This window comes from Trichomycterus rosablanca, chromosome 19 (assembly GCF_030014385.1).
Source record: "Trichomycterus rosablanca isolate fTriRos1 chromosome 19, fTriRos1.hap1, whole genome shotgun sequence".
In the NCBI taxonomy this organism is placed as follows: Eukaryota; Metazoa; Chordata; class Actinopteri; order Siluriformes; family Trichomycteridae; genus Trichomycterus; species Trichomycterus rosablanca.
Genome location: NC_086006.1, coordinates 7,797,486 through 7,822,298, shown reverse-complemented (window position 1 = coordinate 7,822,298; position 24,813 = coordinate 7,797,486). Strand labels below are relative to the sequence as shown.

Genomic DNA, 24,813 nt, shown 5'->3' with positions numbered 1-24,813 from the left:
ACCGACGAGTTTGAAATGTCAGCTCTGGTGTGCTAGTGTGTTTTACCACTGTGTCACCTGAGCATCATAAAGGGGTCATTTTTGTCCTGTAGTTGCCTCGCAGATTGCCAAATGATGCTGAATTTTTAGACTAACCAAGCCTGGGCTACACATAATAAAACCTAATAATAGTGAGACAACCCCTAAACAACCTTTTCTTTAATTTTGGGAGCAGCTGATTTCAGCAAACACTGATGAAACAAATGGACCTGATAAGCTTCCACTTGTTTGGCAGAAGAACCTGCGCCCACTCCGACCCTTTGTGGATAAAGTCCTGCTGCCGTAGATGGTTACGAGCATAGAAAGACTTTGATATCTGAGATGCTTCTGTTAACAAACTGAAGCATGGTTTATTGTAAAGTACTACATGCCAGTGTTTTATTACACACATTTTTGTCTTATTTAGGTAGTATAAAATTTACCCATGGTTGCACATCTATGGAAAGAATTTTCACGTTTGACACGTATCTGTATTGCCTGTGAATATTTGTATCTTGACAACCTTGTGCTCTCTCTCTCTCTGTCGGGTTTTAGGTCCAGCGACCCCCCGGCCCCCACTTCACAGCCCACGAAATCAACAAAGGATACCCTAGCCTTGCGGCCACGCCGCCGGGCCACGCCTCCTCGCCCGGCCTCTCTCAGGTATCAGTTTCCACAGTATCCAGTGCGCATCTGTATGGCCACCCTAAAGTCTGGGAGGCAGGAGGAGTGGTGAGTGTGCCCATGCAGCTGCTTGACTCTGTGTGTGTGTGTGTGTGTGTGTTTCTGTTTGTCTCTTTATTGTTTTGCTGATTTGCTTCCTGTTAGCTCGTCGTTCTTTTTTTATACCTGAGAAAAAGTTTTACTCTTTCCACTGACAGAAATAATTATAGATGTTTCGCTTGAGAAATCCTGAAACAAATTTATTTTGCTGTAATGTCATGAATTCACACCCAAGTGAGTGTGATGTGAGTCTTTAAAATGATTGCATCCTGAACTCTACCAAGAATTGCATGATCAGTTTAAATTTAAGTGAGTTTTTAAATGAAATCTGGTGTTTAAAAAAGAAAGCACGGCATAGCAACTTCACAACCAATTGTTGCATGCAGTCTGTTTGTTGGCTGGTAAAAGGGAAGCTACTGATGTTTTCAGTAACCCTCTGATTTTGCATCAGTGCTATTTTCGTCCAGCAGACAATCTGCAATACCATCGTTCAGGCATGTTAAAAAAATCCTTCCACATTCTCTCCTACAGTACATTATTAGTTGGGCTACAGTTATATGTTATTACATTAAATATTCAACTATACTATGGGTCTGTGAGCTGCCTACTGCCTACCTAGGCATCTGCCTAAATAGAGAGAATTCTAATAAAACTTATCATCAAGGCAGGTTATTTAGACACACTACTTATGCCAAGTTCACACTACACGACATTCCAAGTTGTCAGGTCGCTGTACAGTTCACACTACATGACTGGATCTCTTGTAATCGGGAGTCTTTTAAGTCGGTGTGGCTTTCACACTACACGACTGATCAACGATAGTGGGTTTCACACTACACCATCTATTACCAACTGGAATCTCTGGTCTCCCAAACTACGTTTTGTCACGAAAACGCACGCAAGAAGTGACGTGGGGTTTAATGATACCACGTCCAAAAATGCACGTCAACAAGTGGCGAGCGATCAAAGTTTGTAGGAAAAATAAATGAATTTGAGTTGATTGGGTTAGTGAGTTGGAGGTTAATAAATATTTTTGCAATGCAATGTTGGTGTTATGTTTTGTAGAGAACGATCAGGTCAGAAATACTGTAAAACTCCTCACCCCATATCTTGCGTTCTCATTGGCTGTTCAACACCGCACTCATTGCCAGTCGGACGATTCATATCCAGATATCTAGCATGCTAGATAATTATCTTCAGCGTGCTCGGGGAGCCGCTCTGATCGAGTTGTTTAGCAGTTCACACATAGCGATCGCAAACGCAGAGTTGCTCCCGAGCCGGCAAATCTAGCGCCGACCAGTCGGCGAGTGAAAATCAGGGCAAAAATCGTCTGGCGTGAACTAGGCATTGGGCAGCGATAACATCTTTGCAGTTTTCGCTTACTAAGCTAACACAGTTAACCTCAATGGCCTGAGGTGGCACAACTCGCTAGTATACCAGCTAACATCTTCCTCCATGTACCAAAGAAGGTTAAATTGTCACTGACGAGCCCAAATTAGCTAATTAATGACACTTGTACACCTTTATACAACTTAAAAATCAATGAGAATGTATTTACATTTGAAACTAACTCGTCGCTTCGCATTTGTTTGCCATATTTGTAATTCTTTGTGAGAAAAGTTGTGCTGCCATGAATGCTGGGATTGCTTCACTGCTTAGGAAGCATCGGATTCTCCGTCATTATTCAGTCAGATTATCACTTCGAACTAAGACTCCTTAGTAGGCAGCGAAGAATTCGGACAGTCTTCTTCCTAGGAGAGAATGTAGGATGACATAATATGTGTCTGTAAAGAGAGCTCAGAGAGGTTTTCGGACAGACCCTATATGGGTAAAAAAATGTCAGTTTCAGTGATTAAATAAAATGTTCTCTGGAATACAAATCACATAAATGACTTCTGTGAAACCTCCTTGAGATATTTTATGCCATGTTTCATTAGTTTTCCATTTCTCTGAATTGCCGGCAGGGCTTGACAGTGTGAGCAATGCGCTGATCATAAATGTATGCGAATCAGAGAAATAAAGAACCAGCACATGATCAGACAGCAGTCTATAAATATACATGTTTTATCTGCTTCTGCTGAAGACCGGATAGCCGGTGCTTGTTTTTTGTATTCTAAAATAATCAGTTTTAGGATTGTATGATGTTACTGCAGTTACAGGCAGCTAACAAGCTGGCAAGTCTCGGCTTTAAGCTAGAATTAAAAAGCCAATTTCCTTTTATACAATTTCTGAATTGATTTATTCAAAAATAATTACACAATTCACTCTTGATTTATCAGTTACAAAAATGATTTCCCAGTTTTGGAGCCGCTGGTACCTGTAATAATAATAATCCCAGAAAAACACTCACAGCGTCATGTCTAACAGCTACCTAATGGTGTTAAAAATGTTCAAATGGGGAATCAGTATTAATCCAAGTGTGTGCTAATTTAATCTAGTAGGTGGACTTAGTCACACATATTGCTTGGGTGGAGCAGTGGTAAATCATGCGAGCCCACTGCCGTTGGAATCCAGGGTCAGAATCCCCAGCAATGTTATTGAGCTGTCATTCCTCTACATACAGGCATGATTAGCTGTGTCTGGGGATGGGGGGAGGTGAAAAAGCAAGAAAACAAAATTGATACTGATAACACTGCATTTTGTTAATATTTCCTGAGCACAACTGAACAAGAAGGACCAGGTATTTCCTGTGAGGTGTTTGCTTAATGGAAACACTGGTTTAAAACTTTATATATTTATATTTTTATTTTTATTTTAGCAGTCAAAATACTATTTTGGCTCGTCTGTTAGCAAAATGCTTCTTATAAAACGGATAGTTCCGGTCCTAAAATCTGATTGGCTGAGCCGCGTTCGAAGCCGTTGTAAAATCCCCGATAAGCGCACACCTAGGGCCACCTCACATCATTCCATATTAATACACCACTGAATCGAAAAAATTCATGTTATTTTCGCCCTCATGTTGCCTAGCAACACTGTTAATCGAACTATTTTGCGTCGCGGAAGAATGCTTTATTGTAAGTTTATACACAATAAATACATTTATGAATTAAACAATGTTGTATTTATTATATTTTATGTTGACCGCCGTTTTATAAAAGCAATAAGCCACTCGAGACCATGCATTACTGTTATGATTTTAGCACGGGGAAAGAAGTTTTAGGCACTCCGCTTTGCGTTGTGCCAAAAACGTCATCCCCGTGCTAAAATCACAGTAATGCACGGCCTCTCGTGGCTTATTGCTTTATTTTGCCACCTTGTGTTTAAGAAAGTAATGATTAAATACACTTTAAAAGTAGCTTTAATATTACAATTTAAATTTTTTGTACACACTTCAAACTAAATAGTACTTCCAAAATAAGGTGCTTTTACTGGTGCAAAAGTCCTAGACTTAGATATGACACCCTGTTTCTTTTAAACTGTGCTTGTGCATGCTGTGTGTGTCGTCACATTTTGCTCAGACTGTAACGTACCAGGTGTTTTTATGCACGTGACTCACGTCTGTGTTCACTGTCATCATGTAAACACCCAAGCACACATACTCACTACACCCAGCTGATTCCGTCTCCAAAGCTGAAAGTCGGGCACGGTGGGTGACTCAGCTGTTCTGGAGCTTGTTCTGCGTCTGAGCCCAGAGCTCGGGTTTCCACTCTCCTCCACATAACGCAGCTAATAATAGCAAATCCAGTAAACCTTCACCAGAGAGCAAACTTCAAACACGGCCTACATCGTGATGAGGTCAGGTGTGCGGTAGGGCTGGACGAGCTCAATCCGGTCGCCTGCAGCCTCTGACTAGCCTCGGCTGTCCACGCCTAGCTCCGTCTTATCCTCTCGCTCACTCGCTCTCTCCTGAAGGCAGTGCCGAGGAGATGGCAGTTTTGTCAGTGTCAGCAGACCGCAGTGTACTTGGAGGCAGGGAGTGGATTCTCCTGCTCAGTCACCCACACTCGCAGATGCTTCACAGAGAAAAGGGTCAAACGTAGTCAGCCGGCAGCATTTTTACAGCCTCCGTTCGCTTTGTCTGTTTTCTGATCTATCCATTTTGCGTTTCTTTATTTCCCTGCCCTCTCATCCCTGTGACTTTGCAGTCTCCATATCAAACTGGCCAGAATGCCGGGACGACCCAACTGGTCTACTCGCCACCAACGCAACCAATGAACGTCCAGCCTCAGAGCCGTCCGGTGAGTGTCAGTTCGATCCTGTTACGTTTTTAGGGTTTTCTTTACCGCTGTTATGTAAGTCTTACCTAGCGCTTTAGCCTGTCGATATTGCTAATGATAGTGCTGTGATGCAAGTAGAAACATGTCATGCTTTCAGCTTGGCCCTCATACAGCTTGTGGTTTGATTGTCCCTCTGTGGTTTTGCGTCTCACTTTCCTATTTTCTGTCTTCCTTCATGCCTCTGCTCTCTACCATGCTCCCTCTTGCACAGTTTGCCCCTGGGTCTCGTCCTACCCATCATCAGGTAACGTACGCCGTTGCACTGCAGCAGCTCACACTAAAGCTTTGTGCTGTTGCCATAGTAACTGTCCCCATCACTTATATTGATCATTCACAAGTAAATTCCTGCATTCCCTCACTCTCACCGTATGTGTTTTTTCAGCCAATCCCATTGCCAACAGGTGTATTAAATCACATATAGCAAATGATACGCTTTCTCTTTGTGGCAGCAGTTTAAGGAAAGTGATTTCCAGTTACAGCATGACCGTGTCTCTTGTGCTCAATGAAAGGTTTATAAAGACTTGCTTTTATGAGTTTGATGTTAAGAAACTGTGGCCTGCACAGAGCCCTGACCTCACTCAATATTGTACACCTTCGGAATGAACTGGAATGTCAGTTGCATGTTGGGTTCAATCATCCATCATCAGGGCCTGGCCTCACAACTCCATATTAATGCCTTTGATTCGTGGAAATAATTGGCAGCACACGCACAGTTCTAAATGCTGCTTATGCTTCAATACAGCTATACAGGGAACCCACACAGAGACCATGCAGGGCATGTCATGTGATCTAAACAAAAGTGACGTTTTAGTTTGGTCTTGAGTAAAAGTATTGAAACACTACTATTTATTGTGTCTGCATTGCACAAATTACAGGCTCGCAATAGCTGTTGGCATTGGCTACATGGTGTTGTAATAAATCTGACTGCCCGATGAAATCATGCATTGCTTACTAGATGGACTGTTTCCGTTGGAGCTTCCCGAGAGAAAGTGGCTCGGTGGGTAGCACTGTCGCCTCACAGCAAGAAGGTCCTGGGTTCGATTCCAAGTTGGAGCGGTCCGGGTCCTTTCTGTGTGGATTTTGCATGTTCTCCCCGTGTCTGTGTGGATTTCCACCGAGAGCCCCGTTTTCCTCCCACAGTCCAAAGACATGCAGGTGAGGTGAATTGGTGATACAAAATTGTCCATGACTGTGTCCGACATTAAAAACTTAAAATGACACATACAGTATCTTCTCACATGAGAGTAGCTGAATCTCAGAGAGTCGTACCACATACAGAAAGACCTGCTGTGAATTTTGCAAATATCCTCCCACTACTTCAGATGCCTTGACCAGACATCAGAGGTTGCAACAATAGATGTTTTTTTGCAGCTCTGATAAGACCCAGACTGTATTCTTCCTCAGGCACAGCTCATTATGCCTGTTTCGGCACCTGGCCAGGTTAACGGCAGAAAATTTCAGAACACAGATAATTGTTTAAGCACCCCGAACAGATCTGTGGTGGCAAGCTGCTCCTCTTAAGCACCCGTGTTTGTTTTTTATCCATAGAATCATAGAGACTAGGTGAGCTCCAACAGCTCACTCCAATAGCTCTTGGCTAATCCTCAGATTTTTAATATTTGCAAAAGACACATTGGAACCAACACTTTTAACAAGTGAACAAATTTTAAAAAAGATGAAACGCACAGAAAAACTCTGCTGACACAAGGTGTTTCCAAAATGTGCAACGTGTCAGCTCCTTATAGTTAAATGCTGTCCAATAACACACACCTCCCCACCACTGCTGGGATCTGGAGCAAAAAAAGTACAAATTTCAGCTGTACTATTAACCTGGTCAGAGTACGCAGAATTGGGAATGACCAGTTTAAAAGAAAAAAATGAAGGTACCTTCAAAAAAGAGGCTAAATAGACAGCTTCCTTTCCTTTCAATTTATTCCATCCAGAAGGGAAAAGAACATGTTACTGTTGACATTGTCTTACTGACCCCCAACTTGACATTTTAAAGATGGAACCTTTCATTCAGCCATGATAATAGTCATAGCTGCTGACATGGCATTAAAAATCAAACAAACGAACAAACCTCATCTTATTAGAATCCATTTTATCGAGAGGTTTTGTCAAAAAAAAATCCCCAACAAATGTGCTTATTTTCTTGGACCAAAATCACAGATTTCACAGATTTTTAAAGAAAGGTGCCACGTTTCAAGACCGTCATTAAATAATACTCATAATTTAAATGATAAAATATAAATGATAAATGTAGACCTAAAACATCCAGCGACGGTGCTAGGCCTCATGTTATTAAAAATAATCGCCCGTGTTTTGACACACCCGTTCTCTGCGTCCACAGAATTGGTTGGGAGTTTTCCAAACTCAGTTACCCGAGTCGTGTTTTTAGCTGCTTTACACTTTGACATCTTGGACATTTTGACCAATCGATTGCCATAGGATTGTTAGAACCATCTCCTAATGCCAATTAACCAGTAATCGTGAGACACTTGAACGCTACATGTATAAAAAAACGTTGAATCACTAAACACAAAACTTAAAGCTTGAATTTCACAGCAAATTGCATATTACATGGGAAAAGGCTCATTTCACGTTTCATGACATGGTTTTCAAAGCCGTGAATCAGGTAGGGCCTTAGATATTAGATATAACCAATATTTTGTGAAGATCCTCCAGAGTGTACATTCTGCCATGTACCCATAAGCATACAGCATATTCTGATCAAATGTTCAAAATATTGAAAGAACTATAAATATCAATATCTAAAACCATAAAGGACCAAAACATCCAACCACAGCAACACAGCGAAAGAACTTTAATTCCTCAGACATATAAAACTAAAGGCCTTTATTAAAACCTTAAAGCAAGAATTAACTGATAAAGACAATCTTTCAAGAATCGCACCTATCCTGCCGTGAAAAAAACCCATAAGTGTTAAGCATTGCATTAAAAACCACTACTTTGTTCTGCTGTTCAGCTAAAGAGGTTCGTGGTTCTGTGATTTGTGTTGGTAAGCATGTCTTGAGTCTTTTTATTTTTTTTTTGGTTTTTAACCACAGGCCTGATCTGTCTCTGTCCGCCCTTGCTGTCTTCCACTTACTGAGAAAGTAGCATGTCTGGTTGGCTGTGTTTATTCTGAATAAGGGTCAGTAGAGCAGATTTTCTCAAGCTCTGACCTCACCAGCAGAACCAATCAGACTGCTGGCACTTTGCATGTTTTTAAGGCTACATACAACCCAGTGTTTGTGTGTGTGTGTACACGTATGTGTCTTTTTCTGTCTGTCCCTCCATACCAATTAGTGCACCATCCCATTAGTTTCTCTCTTTTTCCTGCTTCAAATTTCAAGGGAGGATTCAGACCCATTCAGGTAAATTGTAGTCTTGAAAAGAAATGCATGGCATGAAGTCCCTATTCCTTAGTGACAAGCAGCTCCTCCCCTGCCATGTGTACTGCGGCTGTATTTCCCTTCCCTCCCTAGAGGCAGCCAGTCCATCCGTTTGATCCTTTTTCTTTCTGCTTCATCATAGATTTTTAGACATCATGGTTTCTATGTTAGCCTGATGACGAGGACGGGGTGGCTGTATGAATATATTCATGAATAAATATATATGTATATAAATTACCTTCTGTAAAAGCTTTTTACACTCTTTACATCTTGCTTAGTATTACAGGGAGTATACAGACACTTTTATAACAGTCAGTCAGAAAAGAGCCGCACAGCACTTTGTAGAAGGGACTTTAAGCAGACAGCACAACAAATTAAAAAAACTATTGTGTGCCAGGTGGCACAGCAGGATATTACACTAGCGCACCACCGCTGAGATTCTGGTTCGAATCTCAGCTTTGCTACCGGTTGGCTGGGCACCATCTAGCAGCAGACAAAATTTTCCACCCATCAAGTCGGACTAATAAAGTGTGTGTGGTCTTTAAACCTTGTGCATGGACCCTGGTTAGCACCCCGAAGCACCTGTGCAGAAGTGGTGCATGGGGCAGGTGAATATACCCTCCTCAGATGTAATCGGGATCCCCAGCAGCAGAAGACTAATTGTTCTGTGTACAGAGAGTCACACCCTGATCACATTATCCCCCCCGTCTCTGTGCAGGTGTCATCAATCAGCCAGCAGAGGTCGTAATTGCATCAGTTATGAGGAATCCCCTCCAGCACCCTCCCTTAAGCCAATGCTTGTTTGTATAGGCGCCCAGCCTGCCGGTAGCAGAGCTGAGATTCGAACCGTGTTTTACTGCTGCCACCTGAGCACCCAATTAAACAAATGTTTGGCTACATCGCTCACTCCTACCTATGACATACTACTTGAACCCTAAAGGGCAGACCCCGATAGCAAAGCAGCTGTTTACCTGCAACTACTACTGAGATTTTTCTCCCAATCTAGTCATTTCCAGTTCCTAATTGTGAATCTGCTGCCACATACACAACCTCCAATTTGATCAAGAAGAGCCAAATTGCCTCAAGCCCCCTCTTACACACGTGCAGTCTGTGGCTGCTTCTTATCGGCTCTGATGAGATTCAAACCCACGAGTTCAATCGCTAGCCATTGATGTGCTGACGTGTAAGACCGCTGCGCCACCCGAGTGCCCCCCTCCCTTTTTAAATTATAAGATGACTGCATTCCACCCAGTCTCTGTGTATGAACTGTCACAGCTGCAGATGCCTAAACGAAAAGCAAGCCAGACACTCATGTGTAAACAGCGACCTGACCTCGGAGAAAGGGTCACGCTATTGTAGAGCCTCTCTGTCAACATTACCCATCAAATCGGAACATTATAGACCTGTATGCACCGCCTTGGCTGGAAATGACAAAGTCTGTCTTCTCTCAGTGCACTTAAAAAGGTTCTCACAATAGTTTAACACCCTGAATGAAGGAACAAATTGTAGTTTCAGGATCTTGTGTTCAGGATTTAAGGATTAAATGTATTTATTTTTTTATTTAGAAATGGCCTCTTAACAGCCAGTTTCAAATGTTTCCATTCTATAAAGGGTCTGTTTGAAAACCCAGTGAGCTGCCTTGTTGCCTACTGCCTACCTAGGCAGCTGCCTTAGTAGAAAGGATTCTAATAAGACATCAACTTATAAGGCAGATTATTCAGACTCGCTACTTCCACAGCGATTATTGTGATCAGATGCTCTCTCATTATTCAGTCAGTTTATAGCTTCAAAATAATGCACCTTAGTAGGTATATCTAAGAATTCGGACCGCCTTCTTTTTGGGAGCACATGTAGGATGACGTAAAATCTATGTAGAGAGCTTGCTAGGTTTTCAGACAAACCCATAGAGCAAGGGTGGGCAAAGTTTTCGGCTCAAGGGCCACACACAGATTTAAAATTTGACAGATGGGCCGGGCCAGTAGCAGATGGGGGGATAAACTAATATAAAGTATGTGGCCCACGGGCCGTAGTTTACCCACCACTGCCATAGAGTGATACATCAGTTACTAGAAAGGGCCTATAAACATATACATTATTTACCGTGACTGTACCCCATTGCACAAAGCAGGATCCGTAAAGGGTTGTGCTCATTTGGTGTAGAGGAACTTGACAACCCAGCACAGGCAGATAGTGAGCTAGGCACTCCTGTCCAACGTCAGCATCTGACCTCAGAACTGCTTTTCTGGAAAAAATAGTACCACAGGGACACTTTAAAATTTTGTAGAAAGCCTTCCCAGAAGAGTAGCTGTTATAGCTGCAAAGGAAGGGACCAACTCCATAATCCTTATGGATTTTGAATAGGTCGTAAAGGTTACTGTAGGTGTAATATGTAGGTGGCCCAAGACTTTTGTGTACATAGTATGTACATCTTATAGGGTCTGCCTGGAAACCTAGTGAGCTGCCTTGCTTCCTACTGCCTACCTGGGCAGCTGCCTAAGTAGAGAGGATTCTAATAAGACATCGACTTATAAGGCAGAATATTTAGATGCACTACTTAGACAGCAGTTACTAAGCTAACATGGTTACCCTTAGGCCATTCAAACCAATAGACTGCCATCTAACAGCTCGTCATTCAGTCAGAATATCGCTCAGAATTAAGGCACCTCAATAGGCAGCATTTTTAAGGCATCTAGGAATTTAGACAGCCTTCTTCTCTGTAGCGTAGGATGACGTAAAAAGCATCTATGTAGAGAGCTCACTAGGTTTTCAGACAAACCCATAGACTCATATGATGCTTGCTAGTTTGTTGGAGCTGCATGAAGTAACTGCATGATTTTATGACTAATTTGACCAAACAGTTTTGGAATTTGCCAATTTACTTAGAGATGGCAAATTATCATGGTGACAGTTGTATTTTTTTTTTTTTTACACATTAAACATTTATTTAGCCCTCACATTAGTTTTGCAGCCCCCATTTATTTAGTGCATGTGAACTAGATTCTCTGGCATCATTTATTCTATATTTTATGCATGTTTTCATTAAAAGGGTAATTCAAGAGCACTGCGTCCAGCTCATTTTACCTCACACTAGGAGCTCTAGGCCACACTACAGTTCTTTAGGTCAGAGGAAGTGATTCTGACCCACTGATGTGCATCATACTTGGATGTGTGACACTTGCATACTGATCTTTTCACTTTCATCTCTTGCAGTTTTTCCCGAGGACCCAGATGCAGACGGCCCGGTCCGCCATTCCAAGCAACAACCCTACCATTCGGCCTGTCTCTCAGGCACCAACTGCCACTGTCTACTCCCCCAACCAGGCCATCATGATGTCCATGACACCCATGCCCTTCGCAACGCCCCAGCCCCCCCACTACTACTTACCCCAGGTCATTCTCACACATGCACATTAGAGATTAGATAAGAGAATTACTTGGCTGCTCTTATTTTACATATCCGCACATCCTAAATTACACATTGTGTTGTCTTAAATATAAAACCAGCGGCATCCACAGACCCCCGACCACCCATACATTCCCATTTTTGCAGATTATAGCACAGTTTGTTTATTATTCAGCAAAAAGCATTTCTATTTACATCAGCACCATCATACAGCAGGATCTTTTACCTCCACAATATCCAATTAATCCTAAATATGGTCATCATGTTAGTCAATATACAAGTTTTCCATTAAACATTACTATCATTAGTTTTGGTTTGGTAAAAAGCTCTATGATTCTTTACTTCTGTTAGCCATAATTAGAAATCTGAGGCTACAATTAGCACAGGCACATCAAAACCAGACACTGAAAACGTGGCCTGATTAGATGAACCTCAATTTCTGCTGCGACATGCAGATTTTCCTAATTGTTCCAGTGTGTCTCTTTGAATACTGTGTGGATGACGGTATCCAACTATTTCAGATCAGGGCGTTTACATAAAATAATGTGTTATAACAAATTATTCAAACGTTATGATTTATTGATTAGAATATCACAGCACTTTGGTTATACTGATAGTGTCTGATGATAAAATTTTGTATTATACTGTAGTATTGTAGAATCTAATGAATTATTAGAGCAATTAAACTTGAATAATTCCATTTAGTTCATTATATAATAATTGCGAACTTCATCAGATCGCAAACACTGACCATTATAAACCTATGTCGCCTCACAGCAAGAAGGTCGTAGGTGCAGGTGAAGCGGCCCAGGTCCTTTCTATGTGGAGTTTGCATGTACTACCCGTGTCTGTGTGGGTTTCCTCCCACAGTCCAAAGACATGCAAGTGAGGTGAATTGGAGACACAAAATTGTCCATGACTGTGTTTGACATTAAAGACTTGAACTGATAAATCTTCTGTAACCAGTAACTACCTGTCCTGTCATGAATGTAACCAAAGTGTGTAAAACATGACGTTAAAATCCTAATAAATAAATGAATAAGTAAACGTTGTACGTTAGCACAAAATAGGGTTCCATAGGTTTTGTTTGTGAGAAGGACCTTTGGAAAGACAGATTATCTAACAACTGTTTAACAGGCAGCTTAAGCGACCATCGAAAGCAATTTAGACACATTAAAGTCAGTTTTTGTGTGACTTAGGAGCATTTAAATGCATTTTATGCAATTCCATAATTACATAAACACTATCCTGATACTCGGCACTTATAAAAGTGCAGTCAGGTTCTGTGCTTTTCTTGCTCACATCTCCTCTTCTCATGGTTGATCACGAACACAAAATGTATGTAGCAAAACCCAGTGTTTACAAATATTAATGTGTAGAATAGAAAATGTAATCTTTATTTATTGATTTCGTTTAGGCTGCATTCCATTCTTAGGCTTTGTTTTGTACATAAATATAGCACTGAATTGGTGTATCACAGGCATGTAATTAAGTTACTCTGTACGTTTAACAGTATCGGCACAGCGCACCTCAATACGTAGGGCCTCCCCAGCAGTACCCAGTCCAAGCTGCAGGACCCAGTACCTTCTACCCTGGACCTACTCCTGGAGAGTTCCCGCCAGCCTATGGTAAGTTTGTCCTGCTCTTTCACTATGATTTCACAAACAGATCCTCGATAAATGCAGACTGAAACTGGTTTACATTTAATCTTAAACTGAACTTTTTTTGTTTTATAATTATATTTTTTCGTTCTAGCCGCAGGACCTCAGTACTATCCTAGCCAGACCATGTACACCCCATCTCCATCCATAATAGTGCCTACACCCCAGCAACCTCCACCTACAAAGCGGGAGAAGAGGACAGTGAGTGTATTCACGGCTTCATTACTTATTTGTTAACTGAAATACAATCTTCGTGATTTTAATTTTGTGTGTTTTCTTTGTTAAGATCCGGATCCGAGACCCTAACCAGGGTGGCAAGGACATAACAGATGAGATCTTGTCAGGAGTGGGAGGTAGTCGGAACCCCACCCCGCCAGTTGGTCGGCCCTCCTCCACACCTACTCCTCCACAGGTAAGACAAACACACACACAAAATCAACCCTGGTTTACGTACTTATCTACCGTCCTGTAGCGGCACTTCAATTCAGAATCTAGATGTCGTATTGCACCATAATTTAAAGGCAGCCTTATTTAGCTTTTTTTGAACTTAAAAATGACTTTAGACTTTTATTATTGCAATTGGGACACCTTACATACATGATCAGGTGGCATAATGTCGGCTTCCACATAACATTAGTTTTTGGGGGGTTTTTTTAACTTCTATTTGGGATTTTTGCCTTCAGTATCTTGTCTACATAAACCAAACTGCCACATGCGCACTAAGAGTGGGTGAGTGTTAGTTATAAATCAGCGCTCTCACTCTTAAGAGATCTGTGAAGATATAATATGATAATACACTATTAATTGTACAATAATTTATCAACCAGTTACCATTTAATTGTTTCATCACTGTCATGTACCCTGTTCATGTACCTAATAGAGCGCTTAGTAAGTGTATAGAAAAAATAGGTTTATAGCCCGCTCAGGTGGCGCAGCGGTAAAAACACACGCTAGCACACCAGAACTGGAATCTCGAATACATCGTATCGAATCTCAGCTCTGCCATCCAGGTGGGCTGAGCGGCCACATGAACAACGATTGGCCTGTTGTTCATATAAGGGTGGGGTATTAAGCCGGATAGGGTGTGTTCAGGGTGTGTCTCTCCGTACACAAGGCTGATTTGCATATATGCACTTGCCTAGTGTGACAAAATGCATACGGCTTCTGCCCACGTGTCAGAGGGGGCGTGGGTTAGCTTCGTTCTCCTCAAATCAGAGCGGGGGTCGGCATTAGTGGAGAGGAAGCATGACGCAGTGGGGCAGTTGGACGCGCTAAAAAGGGGAGAAAATGCATAAACATAATATATTTTAGAAGAAATTAGATAGCGTGTTATCCAACAGTTAATTTTTTTTAATGTACTGTAGGATATAATACCTTACAAGGCCAGACTGTTAAATGGGTGGTAACCAGCCCATCTATGTTTTTTTCTTTTTTTCTTTTTGGTGATATGGAGTACCAGCCAGTTTATCCATAATCTAAAAGTTAATGTCCTTTAATGAACTCATAGCTCTGGACGGACCTCTCTATAATTTATGACCGTATCAGCGAATGATTAATTCATCCTTGTTGCTTAGCTGTTAATAAGCTTCACCTGTAAATAATACAGAGCACGTTTGCAGTTTGTTTAGCTCCATATATATTTGTGTATATATATATTTTACATTTCATTGTCCTATAAAATGTTCTCAATCTGTTTTCTGATGTTCGACTTGCCAAACCTACTGTTTCATCTGCCTTCATCTTAGTTCTACCTCACAGCTGTTTGTCTCATTCTGATCTCCCATGGTGTTCTCGCTACAGAGACAGCCACCAGTTAAAAGCTTTGTTAGAATCATCCAGTGTAGCGTTCACACCGCCACTTCTGAGAGAGTCGGCCTCTCTGTAAAGGGAACACTAACTACTGCGTTGTTACTCTTACTTTGTGTCTTCTCTCCCTAAATGTTAACAGTGTTCGTCTCTCCTCTCTTTTTCCCATTTCTCTTGGCCATATTTCTTAATCTTCCCCAACCCATCCCTGACTTGTTTTGCTGTCTGTGTCTTGCCACCCCCTCACCATCTCGATGCTTGTCTTATGCTTTCATTGGTATAATGTCTTTTCCTTTTCCCATTTTCATAAAACTGGGCTTTGCATCAATTCCCTGCCCTTTTCTTCTTGTCTTTTCTTCTTCTTCCGCTTCAACTCATATCCGTTACGCATATGTGTGCAATCTCTCCTCCTTTCTTTCTCTCTTTTGCTAGTTTTTATGTCCACACCCTCATTATCCTCACATTTTCTACCTCAAATCCCAGCAGCTGAACAGCCAGGTAGTGGAACATGGGCATGTCATATATAATGTGGAGGGTGCCCCGGTCCTCCCAGCTTCCATCAACTTGAAACCAGGTGAGTTTTTTCTCACAGATCCATCTTTCACACACACAAACTGTTAGTGCTGGTTCTAGTGAAACGAGCTTGCTTTTCTACTGTAGCAATGTCTCACTTATGACAACTGTATTATCAGCATCAAACTGCATTTTAAATTAATATTATAACAGATGTTGTGCCTGTGTTGTACTCTCTTTAAGTAGGTGGGTATGGGATTTGGAAACCAGCTTTGTTTTTTTTGTTTTAAACTGGCAGCTTAGAGGACTCTGTTAGAAGTTAATGATCTTGAGATGATGTGTCTAAAACAACAAAAATATACATTCAGGTGGCGCAGCGGGATAATGCGCTAGCACACCAGCGTAGAGTTTCTGAGCCGGGGTTCAAATTTCGTCTCTGCTACCGGGCGGCTGGGCGCCCTTGTGCAGACACAATTGGCTAATGCCTGCAGCAGAAAATTGGCTTCCAGTCTGCTGGATGGGAATAATTGGACTAAGGGGTGGGGTTATGAAGGACCCAGGTGCCTGTACAGAAAGTGGAGAAGCGTAGAGATTGGGGCATGGCTATCCAACACAAATCCTTCATATATGTGTGTTTGTGTGGATGGATGGATGGATGGATGGATGGATGGATGGATGGATGGATGGATGGATGGATGGATGGATGGATGGATAGATAGATAGATAGATAGATAGACTAGGCAAAAACATGGGCTATTGATTAACATGACGTGCCTTCTGGAACTTCATGAAGTAGTCATTGAACTACAATGAAGCTAGTAAATTTACCAGTAGTAATGGTAACACATTAATAGTGGAAAACATTAAGTGTGGACACAACTGATCTCTCTTATTGGGTGAATCATGCCGACCCAGGGTATACTCCTAAATCAGTTTGCCATCAGTTCCGGCAGGAATAGGGAATAGAGATTTCTATGCTAACGCCAAGCAACCTCGATAGAAGAGTCTAGAGTGACCATTAAACAGACGGTCAGAAACTCTGACTCAGTTTCTCTGAGTTGGAGTGGTTTTGGTGGGAGAGCAGATTTTCCACATCTGTTTCATTTTTAAACACTTGCCCCAAGTAAAACCAGCCGAATGTAACTTTTTCCCTGTATTGATTATATAATGGCATGTGAGACGGAGGGTCAGGCGGGAATTCAACTCTTTGTTGCGCCAGCAGTGGCTACTACTGTATGGTCAAAGCTATCTGTTAGAATTCATTGCTGATCAGTGTAAAGCTGCTAGTGGGTTGTGCCTAAGCCCATTGGTTTGAATGGCCTGAGGCTAACTATGTTAGCTTAGTAAGCAAAAATAATAGTAATGCGTCTAAATAATCTGCCTTATAAGTCAATGTCTTATTAGAACCCTCTCTACTTAGGCAGCTGCCCAGGTAGGCAGCAAGGCAGCTCACTAGGTTTTTGAACAGACTTATTATATTTGTGGAAAAGGACTAAGCTATAAAGCTTTATAAACTATAAAGCAGATTACATATGGCGCCTGTGGTTATAACGTTCTAATATTTCTCTTATTCACCTCTCTGTCCGACTGCAGATGACAAGCCAAAGCTTGAATGTGCTGTATTGAAGTCATCATCACCTGGGCTGCGAGATGCAGAGCCTGTTCAGAGACGAGAGTCCAGCAGCCCTGCCCCTGTCCCTAAATCATATCCCTCTGAGAAATCTGAGCTTCCTCTCTCAGGCCCAGAACTGGCCCCCAGTGTAGCTCCACCCACTCTCACCTCTACTAAGCCTGCCTCAGCAGAGGAGACAGCAAGACCCCGTACACCTGCAGTGGAGCCCGGCCCCGTTCGGGCCGTCACGCCAGAGCCAGAGAAACCTGTACCTGAGCAAATTCCACAAGAGGTGCCAGCCTCCACAGCGCAGGCTGTAAAGGCTGTCAACGGGCTGGCCGAAGGGGATGCCACGTCTCAGTGTGACGACTCCGACTTCCAGCCGCCCAAGGAGCCAAGCCCTGTCCTGGAGGCCCAAGGTTCGGAAGTTAAGGCTACTGGTCCTGCAGCTGTCGAAATAGTTTCTCCAAGCACTGTAACAACTCCCCTGCCCACCACCATCTCTGCTGCTGTTGTGTGTTCTCTTCCTGCACCTCCAGGCCTCACTCATCCAAGCCAGGTTGCCGTAGAAGCAGCTACAGCTTTGACTTGGTCAGAGCTTAGCAATGCTGACAAGGAGGCACAGGTCGAGCCAGAAGAGAAAGCGGAGATCACATTACAATCTAATCTTAGACAAAGTTCAAGTCAAGGTAAATACCAAATGGATGTAATGTTAGAATAGGATGTGGCTTTGAAGACTTTACAGTGAGCATTGTCAACCTCCTTTACTGTTGCAGTTACATCTAGTGTACCAAAGACATGGAAAAAGCCAAAAGAGGACAACTCCGTGGGGCATTCCCAGTGTCCTGACACAGAGGTAAGTTCAGGATACGTGGTTATTCAATAATAATAAACAAAACACATGGCTAACAAAGTTAAGTGCTCAAGTGACGTAGCGGTAAATTGTGCTAGCCCACTACTGCTGGAATCTAGGGTTCAAAGCAGGCTCCTATCATAAAGCCCTATTAAATACAATGATTTAATCAGAATCTGTCAAATCTATATATTTTTTATTTTTTATAATTTTTTTTTATTATTTATTTATTTATTTATTTTTTTAATTTAGCACGTCCAATTTCGTCCCATCTATCATCCTCTCATTAGTGCGGATTCCTGCTCCTGATTGGGGCTGACGAGGCCGTTCCACGCCTCCTCCGAAACGTGCACAGCCAATCGACCGTCTTATCACCCACACTTGACGAGTGTAGCGTGGCAGAGTACTGTACACGGAGGATCACACACTCCGCCACACCCCCTCCCGTCTCCATACAGGCGCCACCAACCAGCCAGCAGAGGGCGCAACCGCCCCGTTCCTTGAGAGAGCATCCCCTACGGTCTCAAGTCCCGCCCCCCACCCGGACAACAGGCCAATCGTTGTCCACAGCCGCCCAGCCTCGACCGTGAAGGCAGAGCTGGATTCGAAACGACGCTCCTTCGAAATCCAGCTCTGGTTGCAGCGCGTGTCTTTTTACCGCTGCGCCACCTGAGCGGCTCAAATCTATATTTTAATGAACTGTTTAAGTTGCATTATGTGATGTCCTGTACTCCAGACATTCTAACCTGGTGTATATTTTAGGAAACGCTGGAGCCAGCTGTAGAAGCTGAAGTGGAGTGCTCCAGCCCTTCTCCTGTGTCTGTGGAGCGACGGGCCTCAGCAGGAACACCGCTGGAGGAGAATGGAGAGCAGGAGGCAGAGCCTCTGAAGAACGGGCCAGAGCTCAGCTCAGAGGCCGAGAGCGGTGATGGAGTCAATGCACCTGGACTCATAGAGACGATACAGAGTAAGGTTTACTTGTGACAGAAATCTAAAAGATTCTCATGTTCCTGCTTTTGTTCATGGTTTGTTTACTTGAAGGCTGGGTCATGTTGTGGACTATTAGTGTTGCTTGGCGTAGTAAGCTTGGCCCATAAATGCTGTTTCAAATTCTTAAATTGTACTGGGGACCAAATCAGATCCTACATGTACACAAGGTTTTATATATTGTGAGTCTGTCTTATCTGTCTATGTTAACTTTAGCAAGCTAAGCTAACTTAATGTGCAATAACTATAAAAGACACAACTGTAAAAGAGGTTTGAACATTCTAATCCATCAATATCAGCCACATGATCAATTATGACATTATTTCGTCGACATAAAGTGCCACCCTTCCAGAGATCAGCACTGCAGAGCAGTTATGAGTCATGAAGTGAATTATGGGTAAAATAATTCAACTTTGTGTGAAATTTGACCAAGTTTCTTATGCAAATTTTACCACAACTGATCGTTCTACCAGACCTGGCACAGTTCACCTGACAAGTGCACCTGCCAGTGGCTAGGCTGTTCAGCCATCCCCTCCTCTCAGACGTAGCCAGTCATGTCTGTGTAAACGCCCGACTGGCTGATAGATTAGAACTATGACCCCCTGATCTTAGCAGTAGTGAGCTAGTCTAATAACAACTGCGCCACCTCAGCACCCTTAAATGTAACAGAATTTAGAAATATATATATATATGCATCTTTTTACCTGCACGAGGCGAGTTCATACGTGGATCAGCTTTGCGTCTGGAGAGACACACCATGTTCACAGTAACCCTCATCCCTGTGCAGGCGCCATCAATCAGCCAGCAGAGGTCGTAATTGTATCAGTTATGAGGAATCCCCTCCGGCACCCTCCCTGCGAATGTGTCAATCGTTGTTTGCGTAGGCGACCAGCCTGCCGGTAGCGGAGCTGAGATTCGAACCGACAAGTGTGCTAGCGTGTTTTACCACTGCGCCACCCAAACGCCTGCAAAATGTATACCTCTTTTTAACGTTTCTGACACTTATTACTTATCATCAGCCTGTACTGTAGAGACCGACGATGAATTTCAGGCATCTATAATTAAAGCTATTAGCTCAAATAATCACAAGATTATGCACATTTTTTCACACGCCGGTTTCTTTCACCCTCAGAGCCAGAACTGAAAAATGGGAAGAGGCAGTACAACAGAGATTTTCTGTTGGGCTTCCAGTTCATGCCTGCCTGTGTGCAGAAGCCAGAAGGACTTCCCCCCATATCAGATGTGGTTCTTGATAAGGTAATCCTGCTGAAACACTGAACTTTATTGATCTTTTGTAAGCATTAGAAGAAAGATGTTCTAAGATTTACGTGCAAATCTTTGCTTTTACAGATAAACCAAAATAAGCTGCCTCTTAGGCCTGACCCACGGCTTATCTCCAGAGGCCCAGATTTCACCCCAGCCTTCGCTGACTTCAGCAGGATACCTGGAGTAAGAGGAGCACCAGTAAGTTTCCTCCTGCTACTATTAATGTTTGACTCAATGTTTGACTCAATGTTTATTCAGTGTTTTGTGTGCTTCAAATAATAGCCTAATTCTAGTCGGAGTCTTTACTGCTGACGGCTCACACTCAGCCATTAATCAGACATATTTTTTTCCTTAGCTGCTAAATGTAGGCCTGAGACGGCTTCCTCCCCGCAAGATCATTATGAATCTTTCAGTCAATGAAGAGGTGCAGTTAAAGAAGGCTGAGAATGCCTGGAAGCCCGGGTTGAAAAAGGAAAGCGCCACAGATGAGCCAGAGACCCTGAAAACTCAGGTCAGTACATCACCTTCCTGTGGTATGATGACCCAGCTGAAACGGTTCTCAATCTGAAAAAGAAATGAACCTCCTAGAAACTATCAATGCACTGTTGAACCGATTTTTCTTTCTTCCCTTTTTGTACAGGAGATTTTCCGGAGGGTGCGCAGTATCCTAAACAAACTCACACCCCAGATGTTTAACCAGCTGATGAAGCAGGTGACGGATCTCACCATCGACACAGAGGAGCGCCTTAAAGGGGTCATTGACCTGGTTTTTGAGAAAGCCATCGATGAGCCCAGCTTCTCTGTGGCATATGGCAATATGTGTAGCTGTCTGGCTACAGTGAGTAACACATTCTGCTTTACAGACTTGCATCAAACATTTGTCTTTTTTTTTTTTATCATAATAACCTGTGATAATTCTTATTTGATTCTAATTAGTTCAGCCTAATACTTACCGCTGTGTTATAGCCTTTCACATAATACACAGCAAAATGCTTCTCTGCTGGCTGTGCCACTAGCAGCCATACACAATATTGATCGACACTACTGACGGTTTATTCACACACAGTTTTGTATTAAATGTATTTTGTTTGTTCAAGAAGGCTCTGATAGGGGTCATCATGTGGAGACGTGGGAAAATAAATCCCACCAAAACAACAAAGTTGGTTCATGAAGCTTTATTGCATTGTTATTGTTATTTAAAAAAAACTGCTTGATTGTGACAATTCTGACCTTAAATACTGTCGCCTCACAGCAAGAAGGTCCTGGGTTCGATCCCCAGGTGGGGCGGTCCAGGTCCTTTCTGTGTGGAGTTTGCATGTTCTCCCCGTGTCTGCATGGGTTTACTCCGGGTGCTCCGGTTTCCTCTCACAGTCCAAAGACATGCACGTGATGTGAATTGGAGACACTAAATTGTCCATTACTGTGTTCGATATAACCTTGTGTGAACTGATGAACCTTGTGTAATGAGTAACTACCGTTCCTGTCATGAATGTAATTAAAAGTGTAAAACATGACGTTAAAATCCTAATAAACAAACAAACAAACAAACTGAGCTTAAATTAATTTAAAACCATTTCATTGAAAAGCTTACATACTAGTGTTCATTGTTTTTTTTTTCTCTCTCTAGTTAAAAGTGCCCATGGCAGACAAGCCTACCAGCACTGTGAATTTTCGAAAGCTGCTGCTAAACCGCTGTCAGAAAGAGTTTGAGAAAGACAAAGTCAATGACGACGTCTTTGAGAAGAAGCAGCGGGAGCTAGAATCGGCCGCCTCAGTAAGCACTGCTTCTCTCAAAAGGGTTTCACTTCATTTTTTTTTTATTTCCACATCTTGCAGATTACAGTAATGTGCTGAAATGGCAAATGGTACCTCAGGGAGATTAGATCTTATCAGATTTAAACCTTCCTGTGTGTAAAATGTTCTATTTTCGAGTGGGTTCTGGTGCAATTGGAAATATCCAACCCCCCAATTGAAGAAAATCTTTAAAAAAAAGATTTATAGCTCTAAACTGCAGAGCTAGATTTTGCTTTGAGGTCTTTATCAGTTGAAGGATGCAGCAAATGTGCAAAGATAATGAATGATGTAGTATTTTAGAATAGAAGGATTTTTGGTAAATTCTACCATGTTACACTAATTCAACCCCTACATAATATTGCTGATATTAAAACCTACTGCTAACCTACTGCTAATGGGACAGTGGTAGCCTAGTGGGTAGAGCTTTGGACTATCAATTGAAAGGTTGAAAGTTTGAATCCCAGCTCTGCCATGCAGCCACTGTTGGGTCCTTGAGCAAGGCCCTTAACCCTCTCGGTTCCAGGGGCGCGGTACAATGGCTGACCCTGCACTCTGGCCCCAGCTTCCAGACAAGCAGGGCTATGCGAAAATAGAATTTCGTTGTACTGTATTCCTGCATATGTACAGTGTATCACAAAAGTGAGTACACCCCTCACATTTCTGCAAATATTTCATTATATCTTTTCATGGGACAACACTATAGACATGAAACTTGGATATAACTTAGAGTAGTCAGTGTACAGCTTGTATAGCAGTGTAGATTTACTGTCTTCTGAAAATAACTCAACACACAGCCATTAATGTCTAAATAGCTGGCAACATAAGTGAGTACACCCCACAGTGAACATGTCCAAATTGTGCCCAAATGTGTCGTTATCCCTCCCTGGTGTCATGTGTCAAGGTCCCAGGTGTAAATGGGGAGCAGGGCTGTTAAATTTGGTGTTTTGGGTACAATTCTCTCATACTGGCCACTGGATATTCAACATGGCACCTCATGGCAAAGAACTCTCTGAGGATGTGAGAAATAGAATTGTTGCTCTCCACAAAGATGGCCTGGGCTATAAGAAGATTGCTAACACCCTGAAACTGAGCTACAGCATGGTGGCCAAGGTCATACAGCGGTTTTCCAGGACAGGTTCCACTCGGAACAGGCTTCGCCAGGGTCGACCAAAGAAGTTGAGTCCACGTGTTCGGCGTCATATCCAGAGGTTGGCTTTAAAAAATAGACACATGAGTGCTGCCAGCATTGCTGCAGAGGTTGAAGACGTGAGAGGTCAGACTGTCAGTGCTCAGACCATACACCGCACACTGCATCAACTCGGTCTGCATGGTCGTCATCCCAGAAGGAAGCTGACGCACAAGAAAGCCCGCAAACAGTTTGCTGAAGACAAGCAGTCCAAGAACATGGATTACTGGAATGCCCTGTGGTCTGACGAGACCAAGATAAACTTGTTTGGCTCAGATGGTGTCCAGCATGTGTGGCGGCGACCTGGTGAGAAGTACCAAGACAACTGTATCTTGCCTACAGTCAAGCATGGTGGTGGTAGCATCATGGTCTTGGGCTGCATGAGTGTTGCTGGCACTGGGGAGCTGCAGTTTATTGAGGGAAACATGAATTCCAACATGTACTGTGACATTCTGAAACAGAGCATGATCCCCTCCCTTCAAAAACTGGGCCTCATGGCAGTTTTCCAACAGGATAACGACCCCAAACACAACCTCCAAGATGACAACTGCCTTGCTGAGGAAGCTGAAGGTAAAGGTGATGGACTAAACCCAATTGAGCACCTGTGGCGCATCCGCAAGTGGAAGGTGGAGGAGTTCAAGGTGTCTAACATCCACCAGCTCCGTGATGTCATCATGGAGGAGTGGAAGAGGATTCCAGTAGCAACCTGTGCAGCTCTGGTGAATTCCATGCCCAGGAGGGTTAAGGCAGTGCTGGATAATAATGGTGGTTACACAAAATATTGACACTTTGGGCACAATTTGGACATGTTCACTGTGGGGTGTACTCACTTATGTTGCCAGCCATTTAGACATTAATGGCTGTGTGTTGAGTTATTTTCAGAAGACAGTAAATCTACACTGCTATACAAGTTGTACACTGACTACTCTAAGTTATATCCAAGTTTCATGTCTATAGTGTTGTCCCATGAAAAGATATAATGAAATATTTGCAGAAATGTGAGGGGTGTACTCACTTTTGTGATACACTGTATATATGACAAAGGCGTCCTATTCTGATCTGTATAAAGTTTGGTCACAACATAATTAAATCACTGGAAAGTTAATATCAACTTTTAATTTGCTGGAGCCGTGATGCGTTATTTAAACACCACTCAGAGATTCTCTGAACCTCAAGGTATTTTGCAATCATCGTGACAACTAAGTAGCTGTCACAAAAGATGAGAGAGAAGATCATTACATTGCTTTAAAAGGGCAATGGATGTAAGAAGACCAGAAGAATACAGTCCCTACGGTCAAGCATGGAGGTCGATCAATAATGTAGAAATGTTTTTCTGCTACAGGAACTGGCAGTCATGGATTCACAGAAATGCCAAGGCA

The 24,813-nt window shown here is 42.6% G+C and overlaps 1 protein-coding gene across 8 annotated transcripts in view; it reads left to right on the top strand.

Moving 5' to 3' along the window:
- Positions 1–24,813, top strand: part of eif4g3b (eukaryotic translation initiation factor 4 gamma, 3b) — a 52,799-nt gene that overhangs the window by 15,900 nt on the left and 12,086 nt on the right. For 2 of the 8 annotated variants that reach the window (XM_063015549.1, XM_063015548.1), the window contains exons 3-18: positions 574–750; positions 4,827–4,919; positions 5,170–5,202; positions 11,564–11,743; positions 13,270–13,384; positions 13,512–13,618; positions 13,704–13,829; positions 15,656–15,797; positions 17,330–18,037; positions 18,125–18,204; positions 18,964–19,168; positions 20,321–20,445; positions 20,539–20,652; positions 20,810–20,965; positions 21,095–21,292; positions 22,082–22,228. In XM_063015549.1, the coding sequence (XP_062871619.1) occupies positions 574–750; positions 4,827–4,919; positions 5,170–5,202; positions 11,564–11,743; positions 13,270–13,384; positions 13,512–13,618; positions 13,704–13,829; positions 15,656–15,797; positions 17,330–18,037; positions 18,125–18,204; positions 18,964–19,168; positions 20,321–20,445; positions 20,539–20,652; positions 20,810–20,965; positions 21,095–21,292; positions 22,082–22,228 (2,706 nt within the window). Of the gene's footprint in view, positions 1–573; positions 751–4,826; positions 4,920–5,169; positions 5,203–8,318; positions 8,336–11,563; positions 11,744–13,269; positions 13,385–13,511; positions 13,619–13,703; positions 13,830–15,655; positions 15,798–17,329; positions 18,038–18,124; positions 18,205–18,963; positions 19,169–20,320; positions 20,446–20,538; positions 20,653–20,809; positions 20,966–21,094; positions 21,293–22,081; positions 22,229–24,813 lie in introns of those variants that run through there. The other 6 variants (XM_063015554.1, XM_063015552.1, XM_063015551.1 and 3 more) reach the window with 6 other exon arrangements.